The sequence below is a fragment of the Danio rerio genome, chromosome 15 (genome assembly GCF_049306965.1).
Source record: "Danio rerio strain Tuebingen ecotype United States chromosome 15, GRCz12tu, whole genome shotgun sequence".
NCBI classification, from domain to species: Eukaryota; Metazoa; Chordata; class Actinopteri; order Cypriniformes; family Danionidae; genus Danio; species Danio rerio.
This window is the reverse complement of record NC_133190.1, coordinates 1,205,018-1,230,000: the sequence shown is the minus strand read 5'-3', so window position 1 is coordinate 1,230,000 and position 24,983 is coordinate 1,205,018. Positions and strand designations below refer to the sequence as shown.

Here is a 24,983-nt window from a genome sequence, read left to right as displayed (position 1 = left end):
CCGATTCACTTGGAGCATTTACTGATCAAATAATATGTTTGAAAAAGAGCCGATTGATCGATTCGCTCGTTCTGCAGTAGTGTAATCAGGTAACTGTGAGCCTGTGTTAACACTAATTAACATCACTCTCTTTTTCACCTGTTCATTTGACAAGAACTGTCCGAAAACTAGAACGAATCACACATTCCAAAAAAAAAAACACGAGAGGGAGTCGTTTTAGATGAACCGATTCACTAGAATGATTCCAGAGGAGTGAGTGGAGCGTTACTGATAAGGTAAATTGAATTTATTTCGTTGTGTGTGAAACAAAACCGATGGTGTGTTTTATCGATTGATTGATTCGTTCTGCAATAATCAGGTAAGAAATATAAAGTTTTAAATCCACGGCGCAGTAGGTAGTGCTGTCGCCGCACAGCAAGAAAGTCGCTAACGTTAGGTCGCTGTTGAGAAAATCCGCGGCCGTTAAGCTGTACACCCTGAAGTTTAGTTTGTGATAGCATAGCTCTACTGTTTACACATTTTATATCTTTTTTTTTTCTGTTTTATTGAACATATTATGTACAACAACTTTATTAACTGTATTATCAGTACACCTTTACATTACAAGAAAAGGAAACAGGTGCAAATAAAGAACAAATAAATAAACAAAATACTTAAGTAAAATAATATAGAAAACTCTTACAAAAAATAAAATAAAAATTATATATATATATATATATATATATATATATATATATATATATATATATATATATATATATATATATATATATATATAGCCTATATAAGGAACAAGCGGTTTTCCTGTAATTTATATTTTCCTATTTTTCCTATCAAAGATAGAAGACTAGTTGCACTTTTTGTATTCATTATCTTACGTGATTTTATATATGAAAGAATCTCATAAAAAAGGCACAAAAAAGGTTTCCCCTTTAAATATTTTGATTTATGTATGTAAAATTTTTCAAGCATAAGGATGTTGTTGATTAGGAAGGCATCTTCTTTACTGTCCATGTCCATGAATAATATCATTCACATTAGAGATCCTTAGGTGTGTTACACATTTTATATTGTATTGGAATCAATAGGTCCGTAATTGAATGTTAGTATAGGTAATTACTTACTAATTACTTATAATACTTAATTACTTTAATCACTTATAATTACTTTATATTAGGAATTTATAAATACAATTATTGTTTACCCACCTTTTACATGTTGCAAACATTATATTTTGCATAAATCGTATACATTTTACTTAAACACTGTGATTAAAATACAAGTCTGTAGCTCATTGTCAACTATAACTCAGACTCTGAGTAGTATTTCGAATGTGCACATTACGATATCGATGCTGAAACCACATATTGTGCAGCGCTACCCTGCTAAAAAATCTAGCTTAAACCAGCCTAGGCTGGTTTTAGCTGGTTGACCAGGCTGGTTTTAGAGGGGTTTTGCCCATTGGTTTTGGTTTTAGAGGCTGGAAAGTGACCATCTAAAACCAGCTTGACCATTAAGCTGGACATAGCTGGTTTTAGCTGGTCATCTCCCAGCCTGACTAGCTAAAACCAGGCTGGAAATGGCTGGAAACCAGCCTAGAAGTGGCCAAAACCCCTCTGAAACCAGCCTGGTCGACCAGCTAAAACCAGTCAACCGTCCTAGGCTGGTTTAAGCTGGATTTTTCAGCAGGGTAATAGACGTCCATGTATGGATATGAGCTTTCCGCAGTAGTCTGAGGTGTGTATGTGAAGCTGTGGGTCTTCAGTGAGCTCCAGTTGTTTGTTCAGCTCTGCTCATCTGGAAAGCGTCACGGTGTTTCGCAAGAGCTTCATCAACAACAGCACATTCCTCCGAGCGGAGCTGGGCTGCGGATCATGAAGACCGTCTGCTGGACTTCTGCGCTCGTCTTCACTTTACTTCAGCTCACAGCGGCTCTGCCCTGTGTCCCAGCAGACCCCGCGCGCACACACAACCAGGTACAACACACCACGATACAACACACCGAGGAAACATCAGAGCTCGCCTGATCAAAACTCCACTTATAAGCTCCTTCATGTGTGCTCATAGGGTGGATGTCATGTTGTTGCCATGCTCCTTTATGTTGTTGCTAGGGTGTTCACATTTAAAAAAAATAATGCAGTAATTTAGTGTTATGAATCATACTTTAAACTGTAATAAATACTGTAGTATACTCTAATTTGTATTGTGTTGTAGTTTAATAGTAGTAGAAAACTACAATATTGGGTCATTTGTTGATATTATTATAGTTGTTGTGCTACAATAGCAACTAGAATCACCACAACAGATTAATTCAGGTACTTTACTATAGTATTGTACTAAAAACAGTAGTATTTACTATAGTATTTGCTCTTATGGGGTGTTGAAGTGTTGTTGAACGGTTGCCATGCTCTTTTGGATTGTTGCTATGGTGTTCCCAGTGGATCTTACATTTAAAAAATACCATAGTAATGTATAGTGATTTAAAATCATACTATAGTAAAGTGTATTATACTGTATATATTGTAGTAGCACTGTTAAGGAATACTACAAAACACTGTAGTATCATTTCTGTAGTATACTCCAGTTTTTACTACAGTAATCTGTGGTATATTGTAGTATAATATAGCCTGTAGTTGTAGAAAATGACAGTATTGGGTCATTTGTTTATATTACTTCAGTTGTTGTGTTGCCATAGCTAGAATCACCACAACAGATACTTTACTATAGTACTGTATAAAAACACTACAGCATTCACTATAGATGACTACAGTATGTTAACCTATGGGGTGTTGAAGTGTTGTTAAATGGTTGCCATGCTCTTTTAGATTGTTGCTAGGGTGTTCTCAGTGGATGTCACGTTTTAATAAATACTATAGTAACCCTGCTGAAAAATCCAGCTTAAACCAGCCTAGGCTGGTTGGCTGGTTTTAGCTGGTCAACCAGGCTGGTTTTAGAGGGGTTTTGGCCACTTCCAGGCTGGTTTCCAGCCATTTCCAGCCTGGTTTTAGCTGGTCAGGCTGGAAAATGACCAGCTAAATCCAGCTAAATCCAGCTTGACCAGCCTAGTCAGGCTGGGAGCCCAGCTATGTCCAGCTTAAACCAGGCTGGTCAAGCTGGTTTTAGCTGGATTTAGCTGGTCATTTTCCAGCCTGACCAGCTAAAACCAGGCTGGAAATGGCTGAAAACCAGCCTGGAAGTGGCCAAAACCCCTCTAAAACCAGCCAACCAGCCTAGGCTGGTTTAAGCTGGATTTTTTAGCAGGGAATTTATAGTGTTTTTGAATATAGTATACTAGTAAAGTGCAATTTAGTGTATAAATGTATATAGACCATTTTAATGTGGTCATGTCATTGGCCCATGAACATTTCCTGCTCGTTATCAAACTAACTCATTCCTAACTTCATGTTAAAACAGCTAACATAACATTATTTATCAATATGTGGCGCTTTTTGGATTCTCAGAAGCTATAGAAATTAAAAATGTGAAACAGGAAATACGTTGGGACCATTGTTGTTGTTTACATCCCTCAAAATAGTCTGTCATTATATATATATATATATATATATATATATATATATATATATATATATATATATATATATATATATATATATATATATATATATATATATATATACACACACAACCGTCCTGTCTGGTTCTCGAATCTGATTGGCTGATAGCCGTGATATATTTAAGTAATATCAGCACCCCTACAGCCTCTTTACCCTTTGTGTATTACTCTGCCCACATACAGCCAGCAAAAAGCAGACACTATCTTAAGTTTAAAAGATGCTTGCTCAGCTGTTTAACTGTCAGCTTATGATTTGAATCCAACGCGGAAGAAAGTAGTTCCTCATACAAAAGGGTTTTTAAGACTCTCCATGTTTGATTTTGTTTTTATATACACAATTATGCCGTCAAACTGTTGTAAAAAAAAACACAATGTCACACTCGTAGCAGTGCAATATGGCTGTATGTCGGCACTGGTGGGGGCACTAAGGCAATGCAAGGCAACTCGTGCCAATGCACACCTCCCACCAGTGCCGATTTACCAGCCATATCGCACTGCTACTCATGTGTTATTGCTTATGAGCAATTCCATGAAAATGTCAACCTTATCATGAAAAAATAAACTTTTGACCAAAATAACAAAACCTATTTAAATTTGCTCATTAAGGTCTATATTTTATTGTAATGATGTGCTCTTGTTGAATTTTTAAGGAAATTGGTTTGTTTATCCATGACATATGAGGATTGTGCCAATGGTAAATTTCATTATAATCCAACCACATTTCGTGCTTTAAAAAAAGGGATTAAAGACTCACCTTTTCCATGCTTTATGTTAACAGTAATCATTCTGCAGAAGGATTGGAGTCTGTAGTATAAATAATTACCCTTACTTTTTCATAACATTACTGCCCTTTTGATTTATGAGCTACATATTTAAGACATCACGCAGCTTCGGTCACGTGTCACGTCCGTAACGATTTAATGAAAAAGTTTATATTGTGGAATAAATATAATAACAAATAAAATGAAACTTTGTATACAAAGCCAAAATATGTCCATACTAATTACGATCGCCAACTCATCTCAGGTCTTTGCTTTAAACAACTACAATTTTGCGTTACGGACGTGACCATTTTTGAACTCCTTATTAATATAAGCCAATGACTAGCTCATATTTGTTCATTATGATGCTGCATTACGTACTGACTTACATAACATCCATATGTTATTTCAAGAACTGAACATTTCAGTTAGCTATAAACCATTTTAGTAACATTTCAAAAATAAATGGTTAATAAAGAGAACAACATTTTACATGCCATAATCTTGGCGCATAATCTTGGTGTTTTGGCGATGCAGCACCTTGTGTTGAAGCACTTGTTTCTTTTGTAGATAGGGTAACTGACCGTCAAATAATAGATCAAATAGTTAAGATACAATTTATGCCAAACTAGGAATGCTGATTTCCATTCATTTTGCCAACAAACAACCGCTCGTTAAGCGATATTAACCGTTAACAGATTAATATAAAAATATTATTTAATAAAAAAAATTGACGTGCCTATTTTGTCTGACACATTAAATATTGCATTTTAAAATACTGATTTAGGTTATTTTAACATGCGAACAGCATACAGGAGCATCTTCACGCACCTACTGTGTTTTTTAGCAGCATAGAAAAACTGAATAAACTAACAAAAATAATAAAATAAATCCTGCTCTAAACCTTTTTACTTAAATGACAAATTAAGATTACAAAACGAAAACATTGACTGAATGCTTTTTAAGAATCGGCATAGACTGTTTGTCCAATCGTGTTTTTTTTTTTCTTCCGTCAATTAAAAAATATTAGGCTAGCTCAAATAGATTGCTTTACGGAAAAAATGCATTCAATTAATGCTCCGCTGTTATATTATTACAAAACCTGTCAACATTTTTAATAGAAGTCATTAGTTTAAAGATTATGTCTTAATTATGATTTATTAGCCTATTTCCTCTGTCTTACTTGCGGTTCATGTGCGCGCGCGCTATAGTGAAAGATAATGACAATTAACCATAAGGCTTTGAACCTATACTTTTTGTTAAATATAGGCTAAGGATATAACAATTTTGTTATTTACATATAATACTGTATTAATTTGCATACATGTTTTTTAAGCTGTAAAATGAAAGCATCAGTTTGGTGCGAAGTTATCCTAAAATATTTGGCTTTGTTTGATTTGTAGATTAGGCTGTGTATTCTATTTAAAAATGTATATAAGAACTAATAATAACTGTTATTTTCCAAATGGAAAAAAATTGGTTTGTTGGTTAGTCTGCACTAAATCATCAACCTAGTTGAGTTTATGACTCGGCTCCAGGCAGCACAGACGACCAGCATCAGCGCTGGTTCGTCAACTCCTGTGTCAACTCCTGTGTCAAACTGTGGCCAGAATATCCTTCTTTCATTTTGCTTCTTTGGCAAAATACATCTGTAAGCACGTGTGTTTGCACGTGTTACTGTTCTGCGAGTTAACAAATATGTGTTGCTCATAGAGGCCGATCACAACGAACGCGCTTTTTCATTCCAGAGACGTGAGGCGCTCCGCAATGCATTTTATATTGACATGAAAAAAAGGAGCACGGTGCTCTTTTGTATGTCACTATTGGTAACAACTGAATCAGCTGGTCTATTGTGCGCTAGTGTTGCTGTCAAGATTGTCATAATTTAATTTTTAAAATAATATTATGAAATTCAAGATTTGTAAAGTCATCCAAATTTGGATGACTTAAAAGAGCGACCACAAGTCTCTACTCCGTTATTAAAAAGTTCGCCGTATCTTGACAACACACTTTGTCACCTCAAAGGAAACCCCGCCTCTGCTTTCATTTGATTGAAGAATGAAAGACGCCACTGAGGTAACATGCTTTTCCTCTGGAGCTCACAAAGCGGGCAATGGCAAAACGCGAGGCGCCCATGCAGGGCGCAAAATCAATAACCTCCATGCATTTGGTCTTTTCCCATTGCTCAAAATGCGCACGCCATGGGTCAGGCTGCAGGCACTTGCATTTCATGCGGAGTTTTCATTTCATGCAGAGCATAACCTATGTTTTTTATTTTATTAATTAAATAACTATTTATAAAGATAAATTATCATAGCGATACAATTAATTTTCCAAGCCCTTTATCCAAAATCTAAGCACTTTCAAAGCTGGAAAATAGGCTATAGCCTACATTAAAATGAAAACATTTTCAAAGATTTCCAGCACCCGGCAAATGTGCTTGAGTGCTTATAAAAATTATTTTACAGGCGGCAAAATAAGAATAAAATCTTGATATTGATCTAAGCTTTAACTACATTATAGGAGTATTTAATTTGTTAGTAAATCGATAGCACCTGCAGCTGTAATGTCATTCAATATTTTACACAATCGGTTATAAACTATAGCCTAAAAAATATAAATAGTATAGTCATCCATCGTACATGCCTGCAATTAATGGCTATTTTTCACAAAACCTTTCATAATAAAGTTTTCTCTCTCATCCTGGTCCTCTGTTTAAATTTTTTCAACCTGTCCTGAAGTGACTGCCGACGAGAAAAAGAAAGCAAGCGCGAGTGGACAAATTAAACTATTTATTCAATCGACTAACACATTAACTAGAATAAACTAAAATAAACTTTGTCAAATATAATATTGCCATAACTGTGACACAACTAGATTTTGAATATTCGCCACGTAGACACGGTCTTGCGCACTAACAGTCGGGCAATGTTTCAATTCAAGTTTGTCTGGAAAGGAGCCCGATAAACATAGGCCTATTATAGCTGATTATGTTTATTATCAATTCTATATTATTCAGAGAATAAAAGCACCATGTTAGCATGCACCGCTGTTTCCGAATTGAGTTTTGAACATTCGAACGTGCGTTAACCTTTAACAACACACATGCCATAATACGAATTAAATATAACAAGGAAGGAGATATCTATTTAAGTTTGATTAATTGTGCAACCTTACCATTCAGATGTCTCAGAGGTTAAAGTTTATTGGTTTACACACCCAACAGATATCCACAAATAGGTCTTTTGTCAAGTTTTGAAAGCATTTCTCTGATTTTCATAATGTGTCAACTGTCAATTTCAGAGCAGTCACGTCCGTAACGAAGACAAGTCACGTCCGTAACGATAGTTTTCCCTCATTAATGCAAAAATGAAAAACTAAATAAAATGAATTATAAATGTCCCATGCAGAGCCAACCCTTATCCTTTTGACTGTTATATATATTTTTGGCTTCTTCCTTTTTATTCACAGAATTTTAACCAAGTATGTCAACTCACAAAACTCATGTCTTTTTTTTGTCACGTCCGTAACGCATTCATTTTGCCGTCATTTTAAATATAAAACACCTGCATAGACTGATATTTTTTGATGCCTAAACTCCATGGTTAAGGGGTAATAAAAATATAAACAGATATTTCAATATACTGTTAACATATACATTCTCCGAGTATATACGTTTCATCTTTTTTCTGCAAATGTCACGTCCGTAACGCTGGAATCAGCCTTATATATATATATATATATATATATATATATATATATATATATATATATATATATATATATATATATTAGGGCTGTAACGATACATCAAACCCACGATTCGGTTCGTATCACGATTTTTGACCCACATTTCGGTTCGGATTACGATTTTTTTGTGGGGGGTGGGAAAAAAATATTTTTTAAATTATTTTTTATTTAATAACATTTGAAAAATCTTTATAAACTGAACATCAAAGAACAATATTAACTATGCAAATTATTACCAATATAGCCATATATAAAATAAATAAATAGCCAAAGCTATATCACTTTTGTTTTCTTTGTAACAAAATACTGTTGAAAAACCAAACAGAACTAAACTCCATTGTATAGATAGTTCAAGCATGTTGAAAATTCTTTTTCAATCAAGTTCTCTTACATAGAAAAAGTAAATTAAATGGCTACTAGGGATGCTCATTTCGGTTAATTTTGCTTACCGACAATGGTAACAATGGTAAACACAAATTATTTTGCATTTCCCCCGTTAACTATATCAATCAAAAAGACACTGAACTGAAAAAAAAAAACATATAATACTGCTATACATGTTTATAATATTACAATTATTTATTCATGTTAAGCTTCCACATTAGTTGCACAGTGTGCGACATTTTAAATCCATAACTCATGTGACTTGAATTATAAATAATATTTTAAAACTAAATTAAAACATTGCTTTATAACAGATAGATGAATTAAACTATAGTGGAGTTTTCACCTCCTGTGGTAGTTTTATGTCTTGCTCAATGGTATGTTTCCCCCCCCCTTCACTTTTAAAATGCACTTCTTGGGACACCGAGGTAAAACAGATCATCTTTTTATAATTATTACCACATTTGTAAACATTGGCTGTACAAAGACATTTACAGTGCTCCAGCAAATCTGAACAATCAGCGTGACCTCAGTTTGGACGTCTCTCAGCTTGTTAATAATGTTCACAGTCCTCGACGGATCTGCTTGACCTGAACTCAGAGTGCGTTTCTCTTCAGTTTTTCCACTTGCTCTTCTTGGCCGGCAGCTGTCCTGTGGCCTCCAAGTGTTTGTTGACCAGATCTTCCTGCACAGACGCCGCACAGGGCTGATATCTGCTGTACTCCATCGTGTACTCGCCTTTACCCTGAATACACATGCACAGACACACATTAGTGAGCACACAAGGATTTTTAAATCATAACAGAGTTGACAATAATCATTGACAATAATAGTTGACGGTAAAAGAGTTGACAATAATAGTTGACAATAATAGTTGACAGTAAAAGAGTTGACAATAATAGTTGACAACAATAGTTGACAATAATAGTTGACAGTAAAAGAGTTGACAATAATAGTTGACAATAATAGTTGACAATAATAGTTGACAGTAAAAGAGTTGACAATAATAGTTGACAATAATAGTTGACGGTAAAAGAGTTGACAATAAAAGTTGACTAACAGAGTTGACAAAAAAGTTGACAATAATAGTTGACGGTAAAAGAGTTGACAATAATAGTTGACAATAATAGTTGACGGTAAAAGAGTTGACAATAATAGTTGACAGTAAAAGAGTTGACAATAATAGTTGACAACAATAGTTGACAATAATAGTTGACGGTAAAAGAGTTGACAATAATAGTTGACGGTAAAAGAGTTGACAATAATAGTTGACAATAATAGTTGACAGTAAAAGAGTTGACAATAATAGTTGACAACAATAGTTGACAATAATAGTTGACGGTAAAAGAGTTGACAATAAAAGTTGACTAACAGAGTTGACAAAAAAGTTGACAATAATAGTTGACGGTAAAAGAGTTGACAATAATAGTTGACGGTAAAAGAGTTGACAATAATAGTTGACAATAATAGTTGACAGTAAAAGAGTTGACAATAATAGTTGACAACAATAGTTGACAATAATAGTTGACGGTAAAAGAGTTGACAATAAAAGTTGACTAACAGAGTTGACAAAAAAGTTGACAATAATAGTTGACGGTAAAAGAGTTGACAATAATAGTTGACAATAATAGTTGACGGTAAAAGAGTTGACAATAATAGTTGACAGTAAAAGAGTTGACAATAATAGTTGACAACAATAGTTGACAATAATAGTTGACTGTAAAAGAGTTGACAATAATAGTTGACAATAATAGTTGACAATAATAGTTGACAATAATAGTTGACAATAATAGTTGACAAAAATAGTTGACAAAAATAGTTGACAATAATAGTTGACGGTAAAAGAGTTGACAATAAAAGTTGACGGTAACAGAGGTGACAAAAAAGTTGACAATAATAGTTGACGGTAACAGAGTTGACAATAATAGTTGACAATAAAAGTTAACGGTAACGGAGTTGACAATAATAGTTGACAATAAAAGTTAATGGTAACGGAGTCGACAATACAGTTGACAATAATAGTTGACGGCAAAAGAGTTGACAATAATAGTTGACAATAATAGTTGACAATAAAAGTTGACGATAACAGAGTTGACAATAATAGTTGACAATAAAAGTTAACGGTAACGGAGTTGACACTAATAGTTGACAATAAAAGTTTATAGTAACGGAGTTGACAATAATAGTTGACGGTAACAGAGTAGACAATAATAGTTGACGGTAACAGAGTTGACAAAAATAGTTGACAATAAAAGTTAACGTAACGGAGTTGATAATAATAGTTGACAATAAAAGTTAACGTAACGGAGTTGACAATAATAGTTGACGGTAACAGAGTAGACAATAATAGTTGACGGTAACGGAATTGACAATAATAGTTGACGGTAACAGAGTAGACAATAATAGTTGACGGTAACGGAATTGACAATAATAGTTGATGATAACAGAGTAGACAATAATAGTTGACGATAACAGAGTAGACAATAATAGTTGACAGTAACAGAATTGACAATAATAGTTGACGGTAAGAGAATTGACAATATTAGTTGACAATAAAAGTTGACAAAATGACAATATAACTATGACAAAAATAGTTGACGGTAACAGTTGACAATAATAGTTGAAAATAAAAGTTGACAACGATAGTTGACAGTAACAGTTAACAGTGAACAGTTGATGAAAACAGAGTTGACAATAACAAAGTTGATGAAAACAGTTGACAGAAACAGCTGACAAAAGATGACGATAAAAAGAGTTGACAGTAACAGAGGTGACAAAAGTTGATCGTAAAAGTTAACAGTAACAGAGTTGACAATAACACAGTTGACAGAATTAACGGTAACAGAGTTGACTGACAGAATAAATGGTAACAGTTGACAATAAAAGTTAATGGAAATAGAGTTGACAATACCAGAGTTGACAATAACAAAGTTGACGGTAACAAAGTTAACAGTATAAGAGTTGACAGAACAGAGTTAACGGTAACAGCTGACAATCAAATTTGACAATAACAGTTGATGGTTTCAGATGACAGAACAAAGTTGACAGTTGTGGGTAATAGAGTTATTGGTATCAGAGTTAACGGTAACAGCTGACAATAAAAGTTGACAGTAGCAGAGTTGACAATAAAAGTTGACGTAACAGACTTGATGGAATTAGAGTTGACAATAAAAATTGACGGTAACTAGTGTTGCGATAACAGAGTTGATGGTAAAATAGTTGACGGTAACAGAGTTGATGGAAACGGAGTAGACAGTAACAGAGTCTACGATAACAATGCTGACGATAACATTTCATTGATTGTTAACTTTAGAGTAATTTACTTTACCTCAGTGCAGGAGCGCAGCTCTGTTGCGTATCCAAACATGTCATTTAAGGGGATCTACACCAGAAAACAAGACAAATGACACATATCACTTCTCCCTCTCTTATGCTCGCAAAGAAACTACAGTTCAGGAGGAAAAATCTGTATCAGTTTAGATTTAATAATGCTTTGTCTGAAGAAACACACACAAGTGATGAAAGACAAGATATTAGGGCTCAAGCATGTATATTTACAAAGTAGCTCACTATTTTACATGAGATTTAGAGCCATATTAGAAGAGGGTAACAAAGACTTTAACAACCACAGAGGGTGATTTTCACAATTGCATGACTAAACACGATGATGTGTTGAGACTCACGTCAGCGTATAGTGTGAAGTATCCGTCTGCTCCGTCCTGTCCCGAGATCACTCCGTGTCGGCGGTTGACTCCTGCAATAACTGCACCCTGAAACTCATTCGGAGCGACGATCTCCACAGACATGACCGGCTCCAGGATCACAACAGTGGCCTTCTCCAGCGCTGCGGGGACACACACACACACACAATAATCACACACTGACCAGAGCTCTAGTGACGGCTCATTCTTGAACGATTGGTTAATTTAGAACAAATCTTTTAAGAGACAGTGAAGGATTCGTTCATTCGTGTATGCACACATTGCACAGGTGGAGGAGAAGATTCGATTCTTTTGAGTTGTCCATCAGGTTTGAGTCGTTCCTTCATCACAGGAAAGACAGAAGCCAATCATATGCAGACAGAGGTGGAGAAAGGTTTGATCTGCTCTCGAGTCCTCTTTACATGCAGAACATGATGATCGAACGACTCAAAAACCCAAAGACTCATAAGCTGAACTGATCGTGGGTGTTTCCAGCTCAGACTGTGTGCATTGGTTAAGCTTATGTGAGTCTGTCTGTGTGACTCAAACTTGGAGACTTGTCAGAAGTTCAAGCTGAGCTAATCACAGACAAAGCACCAGGTAAACAATCAATGATGTGTTTGGAAGCAATTTTATAACTAATGATATTTTGCCAAACTGAACTAAATACTTCTGTACACAAGATTACTTCATAAATAAAATGATCCACATTTCCCACCACTACAGAGCTCACAGACTGAAGTAATAGAAGACCAGAGTGGTCCCTCACCCTGTTTGACAGCGCCCTCTCCAGCCCGGATGAAGGAGATCTCATTAGAGTCCACCATGTGATGCGCTCCGTCCTCCAGCACAAAGCGAACGCCTGAGATCTTGTGTCCAATCAGAGGACCCTTCTCACACGCATCCCGAAAGCCCTGACCAACACCACAAACACTCGTTAGATACGTTAACATCCGACTATTTTAATGCACATGTTGAAACACTGCATAGAAAAGCATGCTGGGTGGAACATGTGCACTGCGTATGATGATCTTCTTAAGCCTGGTTTATACTTCTGCGTCAGGTGACCGGCGTAACCAACGGCGCATGCAACGCGCGTGGCTGTGCATTTATACTTCTGCTGCTGTCTCTATTGGTCTGCATTAACACTTCCGAAACACTTGTTGGCAGTGAGGTGTAAATGTTCCTCTGTGTGGAGTTTCTTCGCTGCTTTATTGCTTTTCCTGAACACTTCCGGGATGTACAAGTGGCTCAAACTCTCTCATTTTGAGGCAGGACGTGCAACAACTTTAACTATGAGGTAAACACAAAACAAAACTTTCCATCCGGAGCTCCTTCACGGGACTCCACACTTGTAAACAATCGCTCGCGCCATTCGCGCAGCTCTCGGTCCCGCCCAGACTCGTCAGCGCTACCAAGCCGACCAATCACAGAGCTTACTCTACGCATCGTTGCGACGTGTAGTTACATTTTTTGAGAGGTGCACGTCAGTGACGGCGATGGCCACGGCGAAGGGCTATGCGTCAGCGCCGTAGAATACGCCGGCGTTTGACGCAGAAGTATAAATCAGCCTTTATGCAATAATACACTTCCTTTTTAAAATTATTCATCCAGCCTACTACACAAAATGTAGACCTTCAACAATATATCCTTCAATTGATGAGGTGTGTGATCGATGTAAAAATGACAAGGCAGACTTTTTCCATAAGTTCTGGACAGCAGAGCCATGACACACAAAATCTGCCATATTGCTCGTATTTTCTTCCTATGTTTATATTCTGGTTATGCACACCAAACTTAACCTTTAATCGTATCTATATTCTGATTGCATACACTAAACTTTAAAGTCTTACTCCTGTATAATCATTCATTCATTTTCTTGTCGGCTTAGTCCCTTTATTAATCCGGGGTCGCCACAGCGGAATGAACCGCCAACTTATCCAGCAAGTTTTTACGCAGCGGATGCCCTTCCAGCCGCAACCCATCTCTGGGAAACATTCACACACACATTCACATTCACACTCACACACTACGGACAATTTAGCCTACCCAATTCACCTGTACCGCATGTCTTTGGACTGAGGGGGGAAACAGTGATATATATATATATATTTCTTTTTTTTCTCAACCCTGTTCCTAGAGGCACACCATCAGAACATATTTTGGATGTGTCACTTATCTGACCCATTAACTTCAGGTTTTAGAGTCTAATCTAATGTTCTGATGAGCTGATTCCGGTGTGTTTGATTAAGGAGAGCTTGAAAATGTGTGCTGTCGGTGTGCCTTCAGGAACAGGGTTGAGAAACACTGATCTAGAACAGACTTTAGTTAAATTCCTATTTACATTCTGATTGAATACAGCAAACTTATGTCAGAATTAAACCTGGCAAACATATTCATAAAACAGATGAGAATAATATTTCTGTTGATTTTCTAAATGTGTTTGCCAGTTTATATGTTGACAGTTTTATTTCAAGAGTTCACACGTAGCTGATGATTGATAATAAAGCTAGTTTGGCGTGCTGTCCCGGGAAAGAGCCCTGAGCTTATAAGATCCTCGAGCCCTGGGCTCCCTCCCGTTGCAAGGCGAGAGGGGAGTTTGAGCTCAGGTAGATCTCGATGACTCCCCCTCCTGCTTATTGTAGCTAAGTGTCAGATATGGATGCTGAAAGGTGTACTCAGAGTTTGGCTAAAATATTTGGATTAATTGTTTACGGTGCTTGTTTTTGAACTGTGGGAGGAAACCGGAGGACCCGGGGAAAACCCACACGACCACGGGGAGAACTCCGCACAGAAATGTCGCCTGGTTTGGAAGGGGATTAAACCAGGGGCATTTTTGCTGTGAGGCAACAGCGTTAATCTCTGGCCACCGTGACGCCTGTTCGAAAGGAGGGAAAGTAGGGTTGGGTGGGGGGGTTTCTTCAAGACGAAGATATTGGCTGCGTCTGAAACCGCTTACTTCCATCCTATATAGTATGCTAAAATCAGTATGTGAGCCGAGTAGTATGTCCGAATTCATAGAATTCGAAAATCGGTATGCGAGAAGTGCCCGGATGACTTACCACTCCTGCCATGATTCTGGAGTGCGCATCCCATCCATGCTGCGCTATCCCATGATGCCCCACGAGCGAATTCATGAATGGGAGTAAAGCGACGCAATAGACGCAGGTAGGTCACGTGACCATGATAAAATGTCGGATGTAGTACGTCCCAATTCCATTCATACTTTTCACGTTCATACTGTATAGAAGGTACTTTTCTATCGGCCGAGTAGTACGTTTAAATTCAAATGCAGTACCTACTGAGTAGTAGGCGGTTTCGGACGCAGCCATTGAGATGAGAAAAGTCTGGTTATTTATAGTGAGTTAAGGATCGTCTGATAGGATAATCAGTCATTAGCTTAAGTTGGAACAGCTCTGAACAATCATAAGCACGTGATCCTCTCAAAATTTGTTTATAAATGAACTTCACTTATTTACACGAGTCAAACTTTCCAAACTCTGTAAATATTAAAAAGGAGAAGAGCTAAAACCGAGCCCTGAGGGACACCAGTAGAAACAGAGCTGATCTCAGACATATATCCACTTAAAGTAAGAGCTTAAATAAAATGCAGGAATCATCTGATCATGAATATTGTGATGATGGATTGTGTTGACTGTCCGTGGCTCACCTTCTCCACTGCGGGCACAAACTGTTTGGGGATGTTTGTCCCGACAGTTTCGTCACTGAACTCCACCTTAGTGTAATTCTCAGAATCCAGCGGCTCCAGGACCCCAATAACCTTTCCATATTGTCCTGATCCTCCAGACTGCTTTTTATGAGTGTACTCGAACCTGCAGCATCAAGAACAAAGCAGATCTGCGTTACAGCACAGCCGGTGCACTGCAAAAATGACTTTCTTACTTTCATTTTTGTCACGTTTCTAGTCTAAATATCTAACAACTCTTAAATCGGGAAGCTTTTTAGAGACGAGCTAACAGTATTATCCTGTTTTAAGAAACAGTATGCCAGTCTGCGACAGTGGTGTAGTGGTTAGAGCGTCGACACATGCACTCCGGTGCTCACGGCGACCTGAGTCCGATTCCGCCTGGTGGTCCTATGCCGATCCTTCCCCTCTCTCTGCACCCAATGCTTTCCTATTAATTATGTTGGCTTGAGAAAGCCAACATACTGTTATACTACTCTGTCCTTAAAAAACAAACGTATCTCCTCCTAGGCCGTTCATGCCACAAGGCCCAAATGTGGTCAAAATGTGCCTTCTGCATTCAAGATTGTTGCTATATCTCCTCATGCCTATAAGACTTATTGTTTTTTTAATAAAAAATGTTAAATATAAAATTTTTATAACCCAAGCATATAAAAAAAATTATACAAGCCCCAAATTTGGCCAAAAGCTGTATTTAGATGCGTTAGATTTTGTTGCTATATCTTTAACGTTTATCAGACTTATAGTTTTCCAATAAATAATTTTTAAGCATTATTTTTCTTAAAATATGGCAAGACATTTTTGACTTAAACTCCATATTTTTTACTGATATGGCCAGCCATTTTTGCATGTATCACTTTCACACTTATTAAGCATTGTATTTTCAAAAAAATACGGCAAGCCATTTTTACATAATGTTCATTCCCTTAGTCCCTTTATTAATCAGGGGTCGCCACAACGGAATGAACCGCCAACTTATCCAGCATTTGTTTTACACAGCGAATGCCCTTCCAGCCGCAACCCAACACCGGGAATACATAATGTTCAAGTCCAGTTTTTGACACTCATAAAGACTGTCATAGAAACATCGGGGTTGATTAAGATCACTCATATTGCCAAGAAGCTTTGATGTATCATCACTAACCTGTCAAATGTCCCCATAGCAATAAAACAGTATAACCTAGCAACCATTTAAAAATAGCAATATCTCTACATCAGAACATCGTAGGGACCTGGGCATTGGCTTGTTTGACTCATGCTAGCAAATGGGACTTCCTGTGTACTATGCATGGTAACAATGATAATGGAAGCCAAGTGCTAATAACGATTCGCTACATGCTATAAATGATTATTTAAATGCAATAACATGTGCTAGAAATGCCTACTAAGTATTAGCATTTGATCAAACATGTACACGAGCATTGCCATTTAGCAACTGCTTAGCAACCACCTAACAATGCCATAATTGTTTTAGCAACTGCCTAGCAACCACTTAGCAACCGCCGCCGTGCTTCTTACCAACTGCCATTCCCAGTCCTAGCGCAGTCACGTTGGCTTTCTCAAGCCAACATCAAAGTTTATCAATAAACTTTAGGTTCTAGTTCTCTCTACTTTCCTATCCAAATAAAAATGAAAACCCCGAAAAAAATGATTATATAAAAAACGAAATAATATGCCAAAATAATCCCTTAATACAAGCATAATTATCTGCCAATGGGGTAGTTAAAATCATCTTTTTCTTTCTTTTGACATGATTCTGTTTACCCCACTGGCAGATTATTTAGCTTGTTTTAGGCAAAGATTTACTTAATTTTGACTCATCAATTCTGAAAACATAAGCATATGTTTGTTTGTTTTTTGTCTAGAAAATGACAAAGAAATAAAAATGAAGAAGTTTTAGATATCTGGACTAGCAACAAGACAAATAAATAAGTAGAAATAACACATTTTGTTTGCAGTGTACTCACATTAAATATTATACAGTGTACAAAATTAAACAATGTGAAGACAAAGAGTCACCCGATGTGTAGCGCAGAGCATTCAAATCATGAATCATGGAGTAATCCTGCTTATAGCATGAGTATTAGACAAATTAAAGCTGTTAATAATGTTCACAGCGAGATTTGACAGAAAAGAAATGACATTTCATTAATCATTTGCTTACTAGGTCTAGCATTCTGTCCACTTTAAAACAGACACAGAGTTGAAGGATTGCTGTGTTTGCATTTATAGGAATCACTGAGCTGAATAAATCACAGAGAGAGAAGTGTGTGTGTGTGAGAATTACCGACTGCATCTATTCATCTCTCTCTGTAAATAATGAAGCTGTGGGTTTGGTGAGTTTAAAGCAGACTTTACTCCACGCCCTGTCCATGATGAATGCAGGATAAACTAGTGATTCAGTATCGAACCGCTTTCACCTGGTGGGTCGCGGGAACATTTATAGTGGGTCGCAGAGTGTGTGGTCAAAAACACAACAAACATTTAATTTGTAACTTATTTTGCTTATACAAGACTTTTATTTTGAAATGCGTGAGCGACAACTGTACCGTTTGACATGTGAAATTTTATTTAATTATAGCAGGGGTGTCAAACTCAATTCCTTGACGGCCGAAGCCCTGCACAGTTTAGTTCCACCCCTGCTCCAACACACTTACCTGTAGGTTTCAAACAAGCCTGAAGGACTCAGTTTGACACCTGTGAATTATAGCAACAAATATGTCGAAGCGCAAGTACGACCCCGAATATGTAAAGTAGGGATTTACATATATTGACGACTAAAAAGGCTCAAAACCTCAGTGTGTCATATGTAGCGATGTGCTCTCACAAGAGCACTTTTAGAAACCAAACATTTGTCGTTTTTACTTATTAGTATTTCTATAATTTGATCCATTTTGTTAAATGACAGCAATAAAATATAGTTTATTTGTAAGTCTTGGTGATTTTCTTATGTTGTATCTGTCACTACTTGTGTATGTTAACAAATAAATACAAATTAATTATAATTCCTTAAATTATATTATAGTTCCTAAAAATTTGGGTCGCGGCCTGATGACCATGTTAAAATGTGGGTCCCATGGCCAAACCAGTTGAGAACCCCTGTGTTAGAGCATATTATGGTGTCACTGTGTCTTTAAGAGGGGGCGGGGCTACAGAGCAAAACAGGAACTGCAGCAGAAGAGAGCTGTGTGTTTCTACACTTCTGCTTCAGACGCTGATGAACACGTTTCTTCATGCTGTGTGTTGACAGTAATAACGTGTTTAAATTGCGCAAGAGTGTGAGATAAAGGCTCAGAGTCCAGCGCACTAACAGACACACCCGACACTTCTGAGAGTTTCTGTGTGTGTTTTCTCAGACGGAGCTGGAAATGGCCACAGGAGAGCTGGTTCCCACTCATTTCCCAGCACGGCGGGCGGCTAAAGTGGCCGTGCATTACCTGAACACACGACACGGATCGCCATTCAGAGTGTTCGGACTGCAGCAGGTGCACAAGGCCACAGCGGAGGTCAGGTTTCAGACACTTTTCTTATAATGCACCCAAATTAAGTTCATCTGTTGCGGTTTACTTCTATTGCTTTAAGAAACTTATTCAGATTATCCTTTTAGTAAAGCGTTTAACCTGTGATGTATATCGAGAAGTCGTAATTTAGCTTATTTTTTTACTGATTATTCTCGCCTGATTTGTTGTTTTTTTATTTTTGTTTTGTATACTTTGCAGCACTGCAAGTTAAATAAAAGTATAAATAAATGATAAAAACAGTGCTCAACATTTAAAAAATGAATATTTTTTTGCGTTTCTCAGTGATTATAGGTCATATTTTGGTACGTTTGAGCTAAACAGATTTATTAAACGGATAATTTTTTAAAAATAAGAGTTTGGTCACTGAACATCTTTAGAAATAATACAATTAAATTCAAATTAAAAATGGCAAAAAAAGTACAAACTTTCAACTAAACTTGATTTGTTTTGTTTATCTTTTTTTAAATTAGTTTTTTTATTTGTTTTATTATTTTATATATTATATTTGCATATACATTAGGTCTACTAATTACATTTTACTAGTTATTTTATTATATTAGCTTTAGATTTGTCTTCGGTACTGGCTAATCTACTGTATATGCACAAATACAACATTGTGTAGCATCCTATAGAAATCATTCATGTAAATGAGAGATCTGTGAGGGGTGAACTCATGTATGCTGAGCACTGTATATTACATTAAAAGCAAACACTAGTACTTCAGCTGAAATTAAGTAATAATAATAATGATAATTCATCCCTACTGGGAAAAAAAACTACTTAAACCAGCCTAAGATGGTTGGCTGGTTTTAGCTTTTCGACCAGCCTGGTTTTAGAGGGGTTTTGGCTACTTTCATGCTGGTTTCCAGCTATTTCCAGCATGGTCAGGCTGGGAGATGACCAGCTTAAACCAGCTTGACCAGCCTAGCCTGGCTGGGAGCCCAGCCAAAACCAGCTATGTCCAGCTTAAACCAGGCTGATCAAGCTGGTTTTAGCTGGTCATTTTCCAGAAATGGCTGCAAACCAGCCTGGAAGTGGCCAAAATACCTTTAAAACCAGGCTGGGCGACCAGCTAAAACCAGCCAACCAGCTAAGGCTGGTTTAAGCTGTTTTTTTCAGTAGGGATGTTTTAAGATATGCAGTGAAACCATGATTCATTTTATTTTAACAACTGCAATACTTCATATATAATAACATATAATAATAATTTAAAGAATAAGAGTGTTATAAGTTGAACTGTAGTTTAGATTTTGATATTGAAGTGAAATGTTTTGCTGAATGTGAGCAGAGCATTCGTTCATCTGAGCTGATATCTAAGTGTTCGATTGCTGAATGACGGATAACTCTGCTGTTGACAGGATGTAGATGCCGGAGGGAGGAAGTACAGCCTGGATTTCTCTGCTACCGAGTGGGCCAGATCGGTACGCTTTACAAATATAAATCACAGATACAGACTAAACCAGATGAGCTAAAGCGATAGTTCACCCAAAACTGAAACATACGGTCATCATTTACCCATGCTTTCTTGGTTTACTTTTTATTTTTGGAGTGTTTTAAGATCAGGGACTGCAGGCGGAAAAATAGCAATCTGTGCTAAAGCCTGGCAGCAACAATCAAGAATGCATGACTAGATGCTGTCATGGCTTTACAATCAATAAATGTATTTATAAATGGAAGTCAACGGGTCAAAAACAGCACCAACATCACCAAAGAGGAGTCAATCTGAGTGTATTGAAAACTGTCAAAGCATTTTCCCAAAATATGTCTCAAGATCAGATTTGTCAGCAACGGTCTTTTGCTGAAACAGAGAAAGCTGTGGCCAAATTAAGCCTTAAAATCAGCCCAGTGGATGAAAACGACCCAACAGCACACAAGGGTTCATTTCTTTCCATCCGCTAATGTTTGAACCGTGATCTGTCCAGGATGATTTGACTGTGTTGAGTGTCAGCGGTGTGTAATGTGTGTTGTGTTCTTCAGAAGTCAGTGTTTCGGTGTTCAGCTGTCGTGTTGTTCAGCACTGCTCAGAAAACTCCTCCTGATGTCCAGCTTCAGTGTGAGGATCTACAGCAGATCAACACCACACCACAGGAGGAGGCTTTCTATCACAGATACAGCACATCTGACAGCCCTGTTTCTGCACTCGACATACCAGGTGAGACAAATCACTGTAATGCTGAATGCTAGAGCTGTGGCGAAAACTAGCCTAGAGCGCTGTCTGTGGTTTAAAACTAGCCTAGAGCACCATCTACTGTTTAACTCTAGCCTAGAGCGCCAACTGCTATTTAAAACTAGCCTAGAGCACCGTCAGCTGTTTATAACTAGCCTAGAGCGCTGTCTGTGGTTTAAAACTAGCCTAGAGCGCTGTCTGCTGTTTAAAACTAGCTTAGAGCTCCACCTGCGGTTTAAAACTAGCCTAGAGCTCCACCTGCGGTTTAAAACTAGCCTAGAGCTCCACCTGCTGTTTAAAACTAGCCTAGAGCGCTGTCTGTGGTTTAAAACTAGCCTAGAGCGCAATCTACTGTTTAACACTAGCCTAGAGCACTATCTGCAATTTAAAACTAGCCTAGAGCACCGTCAGCTGTTTATAACTAGCCTAGAGCGCTGTCTGTGGTTTAAAACTAGCCTAGAGCGCTGTCTGCGGTTTAAAACTAGCCTAGAGCGCCGTCTGCTGTTTAAAACTAGCCTAGAGCTCCACCTGCGGTTTAAAACTAGCCTAGAGTGCCGTCTGCTGTTTAAAACTAGCCTAGAGCGCTGTCTGCGGTTTAAAACTAGCCTAGAGCGCCGTCTGCTGTTTAAAACTAACCTAGAGCTCCACCTGCGGTTTAAAACTAGCCTAGAGCGTCGTCTGCAGTTTATAACTAGCCTAGAGTGCGGTCTGCTGTTAAAAACTAGCCTAGAGCACCACCTGCGGTTTAAAACTAGCCTAGAGCACTATCTGCGGTTCAAAACTAGCCTAAAGTGCCACCTGCGGTTTAAAAACTAGCCTAGAGCGCCACCTGCAGTTTATAACTAGCCTAGAGCGCCAGTTGCGGTTTAAAACTAGCCTAGAGCGCTGTCTGTGGTTTTAAACTAGCCTAGAGCGCCACTTGCGGTTTAAAACTAGCCTAGAGCGCCATCTGCTGTTAAACACTAGCCTAGAGCGCCATCTGCGGTTTAAAACTAGCCTAGAGCACCACCTGCGGTTTAAAACTAGCCTAGAGCGCCACCTGCATTTAAAAGTAGCGTAGAGCACCACATGCGGCTTAAAACTAGCCTAGAGCGCCATCTGCGGTTCAAAACTAGCCTAGAGCGCCACCTGCGATTCAAAACTAGCCTAGAGCGCCATCTGCGGTTCAAAACTAGCCTAGAGCGCCACCTGCGATTAAAACTAGCCTAGAGCGCCACCTGCGATTTAAAACTAGCCTAGAGCGCCATCTGCTGATAAACACTAGCCTTTAAGCAGCTCAAACAAACAATTTCTTAAATATTTTTGTTTAAATATTGTGTGTGTGTGTGTATTTGTGTATGTTTGTGTGCGTGTGTGTAGATAGCCATGGGAACATGAGTCAGGAGATGGAGCCGTTCTGGCATCTGGCGGGTGTGTCGGCTTCATTCATCATGCTGAGGGAATCCAGTGAGAACACAGAGTTCAACATGGCTCAGGTGGCCAGCGTCACACAGCAGGTACAGTGAGAGCCAATCAGAGTCCAGCTCAACCACATAAACCAGACTAATGGAGTTACAAAGTGAGCGTTTTGCGCGTTTGACACACGAATCGCGCAAACCGCTCAAGTTCGAAAACCTGAACTTCAGCAGACATTCGCGCCGCGTTAACCAATCAGGAGCTTTCTCTTGTAGGGGCCGAATAGTCAAAAATGTATAATGGATTATTTGTGTGTGAACGTATTCACTGACGGTCAAAGTGATTCTCAGTTCCAGGATGAGACTGTGTTATTCAGCGCTTGTTATCTAGAAATACCTATGAATATCACGACTGACCAATCAGAAGCCATGTATCAATAATGAATAATGTCCTCTTTTAGGAGACGAGCGAGAAGCAGCTGATGCTGAAGTATCACCTTCTCCTTCATGACTTTGTCTCACAGGTAACAAATAAACGCACATATCATCATGTCTGAAAGTCAAGTCATGTCCCCTTTGATTTATTACACACACTTCCATTGACTCTTAGATGTTACAAACAGCTGGTTCTGCTGCTTAATGTGCTTTAACTGATATTTCCTCATTATATTATTCTACTTTTAATGTATAGGTCATGAACACACTTGTTTGTAGATCGAGCAGCTCGACCATTCTCTGCCGTTTATTATTCCTAGGCTTGTCCCCCATAGGAAACTGAATCGGAAGTTCCAAAACAATCCCAAACAAGAGCACATTGCACAATAAGGTCAATCTGAGCGCTCAGACTCCTGCTGTGTGTGTGTGTGTGTGTGTGTGTGTGTGTTTTGTAGGAGATCCTCCACTGGCAGCTGCTGTCCTCCTGGTCTCCAGAAAGAGGCGTCCGGGTGCTGGAGACGCAGTTTCTACCCAAATGTCCACAAGCCACCGGACCACCCTCCAGCACTCCAGACCAATAAACACACTAAGAAACGCTACCTGTGTGCGCTTCCTTCATCACACACACATCATCCTCAGCTCTGACCTCACACACACTGAAAAATAATGCTTTTATTACTTAAAGGTGCAGTGTGTACGTTTGACACCCAGTGGTTGAACTAGGTATTGCACTCCTGGATCAAATCACATGCAAGCGCAGGTTGCCAGATTGACAACCAACAGGAGTGATTGGTTGATTATAGGCTGATTTAGGACATGTTCTAACTAAAAGCAATGGCACCCGATTGGAAAGGAATACTTTCCATATTAAAAGGAGTTTTAGTCCTAACCAACACCTGAAATGTAGATGTTAGAAACGGCTTCTGTTTCTCACCGCTGAGCAGCAGAACACTGACAATGATCAGCTCAGGTACAGCTCATGTGCTTTATTCAGGGTTAAATGCTGATAATGTGAGTTTGCATGCTGTCTTACATCACATTTATTGTCATACTACTGAAAGCAGAAGCAGATAGTTCAGCTCAGATCTGGAGAATAAAAGTGCTGTGCTCTCAAAACCAGCACATATCAGTGCTTCAGCATCTACATTTAATCATGTAAAAGAGGTTTAATGTGTATTCAGTAGATTATATCTTTACCATTGTGCTGGAGTGCAGTGAGTGCACTATTCTGTGCTTCTCAATGGCTGCGTTTACATTTCTGTCGTGTTTCGTCTGCTGCAAACAGCAAGAATGCTGGGAAAAAAACGGAGACTGACTTTCACAGGATTTGTTTTTCCTACTATGGAAGTCAATGGCTTTCAGCTTTCGTCAGAATTTCTTCTTTTTTCTTCATCAGAACTGAAAAAACAGGCCATGGTGGACTAAACCAGGGGTTTTCAAACTGTGGGTCGCACAGTGAACAAAGGTGGGTCGCGCAACGTCACATAGCTGCAGCTGTATTTACATCGCGGTGAATCAAAACCAGTACGATTGACGGCAATAACTCAAAAACCTCTTACCCTAGAAATATCTAAAGTGTGTTTCCTACAA

At 38.0% G+C, this 24,983-nt stretch overlaps 2 protein-coding genes and 1 long non-coding RNA gene across 14 annotated transcripts in view; 2 read left to right on the top strand and 1 right to left on the bottom strand.

Annotated features, from left to right (window-relative positions):
- lxn (latexin) overlaps window positions 1-23,990 on the top strand; it is a 24,172-nt gene extending 182 nt beyond the window's left edge. Inside the window, exons 1-8 of one of the 12 annotated variants that reach the window (XM_073923015.1) lie at window positions 1-89; window positions 1,788-1,976; window positions 19,233-19,382; window positions 20,756-20,818; window positions 21,375-21,549; window positions 22,924-23,060; window positions 23,420-23,482; window positions 23,849-23,990. The exon at window positions 1-89 is cut by the window's left edge and continues 182 nt beyond it. In XM_073923015.1, the coding sequence (XP_073779116.1) occupies window positions 1,875-1,976; window positions 19,233-19,382; window positions 20,756-20,818; window positions 21,375-21,549; window positions 22,924-23,060; window positions 23,420-23,482; window positions 23,849-23,974 (816 nt within the window). In that variant the 5' untranslated portion in view covers window positions 1-89; window positions 1,788-1,874 and the 3' untranslated portion in view covers window positions 23,975-23,990. 12 annotated transcript variants of the gene reach the window in all.
- Window positions 8,899-24,983, bottom strand: part of gfm1 (G elongation factor, mitochondrial 1) — a 29,574-nt gene continuing 13,489 nt past the window's right edge. The window contains 5 exon segments of the mRNA NM_001079994.1: window positions 8,899-9,214; window positions 11,798-11,851; window positions 12,153-12,313; window positions 12,940-13,084; window positions 15,841-16,003. Of these exon segments, the coding sequence (NP_001073463.1) occupies window positions 9,083-9,214; window positions 11,798-11,851; window positions 12,153-12,313; window positions 12,940-13,084; window positions 15,841-16,003 (655 nt within the window). The 3' untranslated portion in view covers window positions 8,899-9,082.
- Window positions 13,855-17,749, top strand: LOC141377995 (uncharacterized). The gene is made up of 3 exons (XR_012391233.1): window positions 13,855-14,263; window positions 14,399-15,604; window positions 15,696-17,749. It is a non-coding gene; the product is annotated as an uncharacterized lncRNA (long non-coding RNA).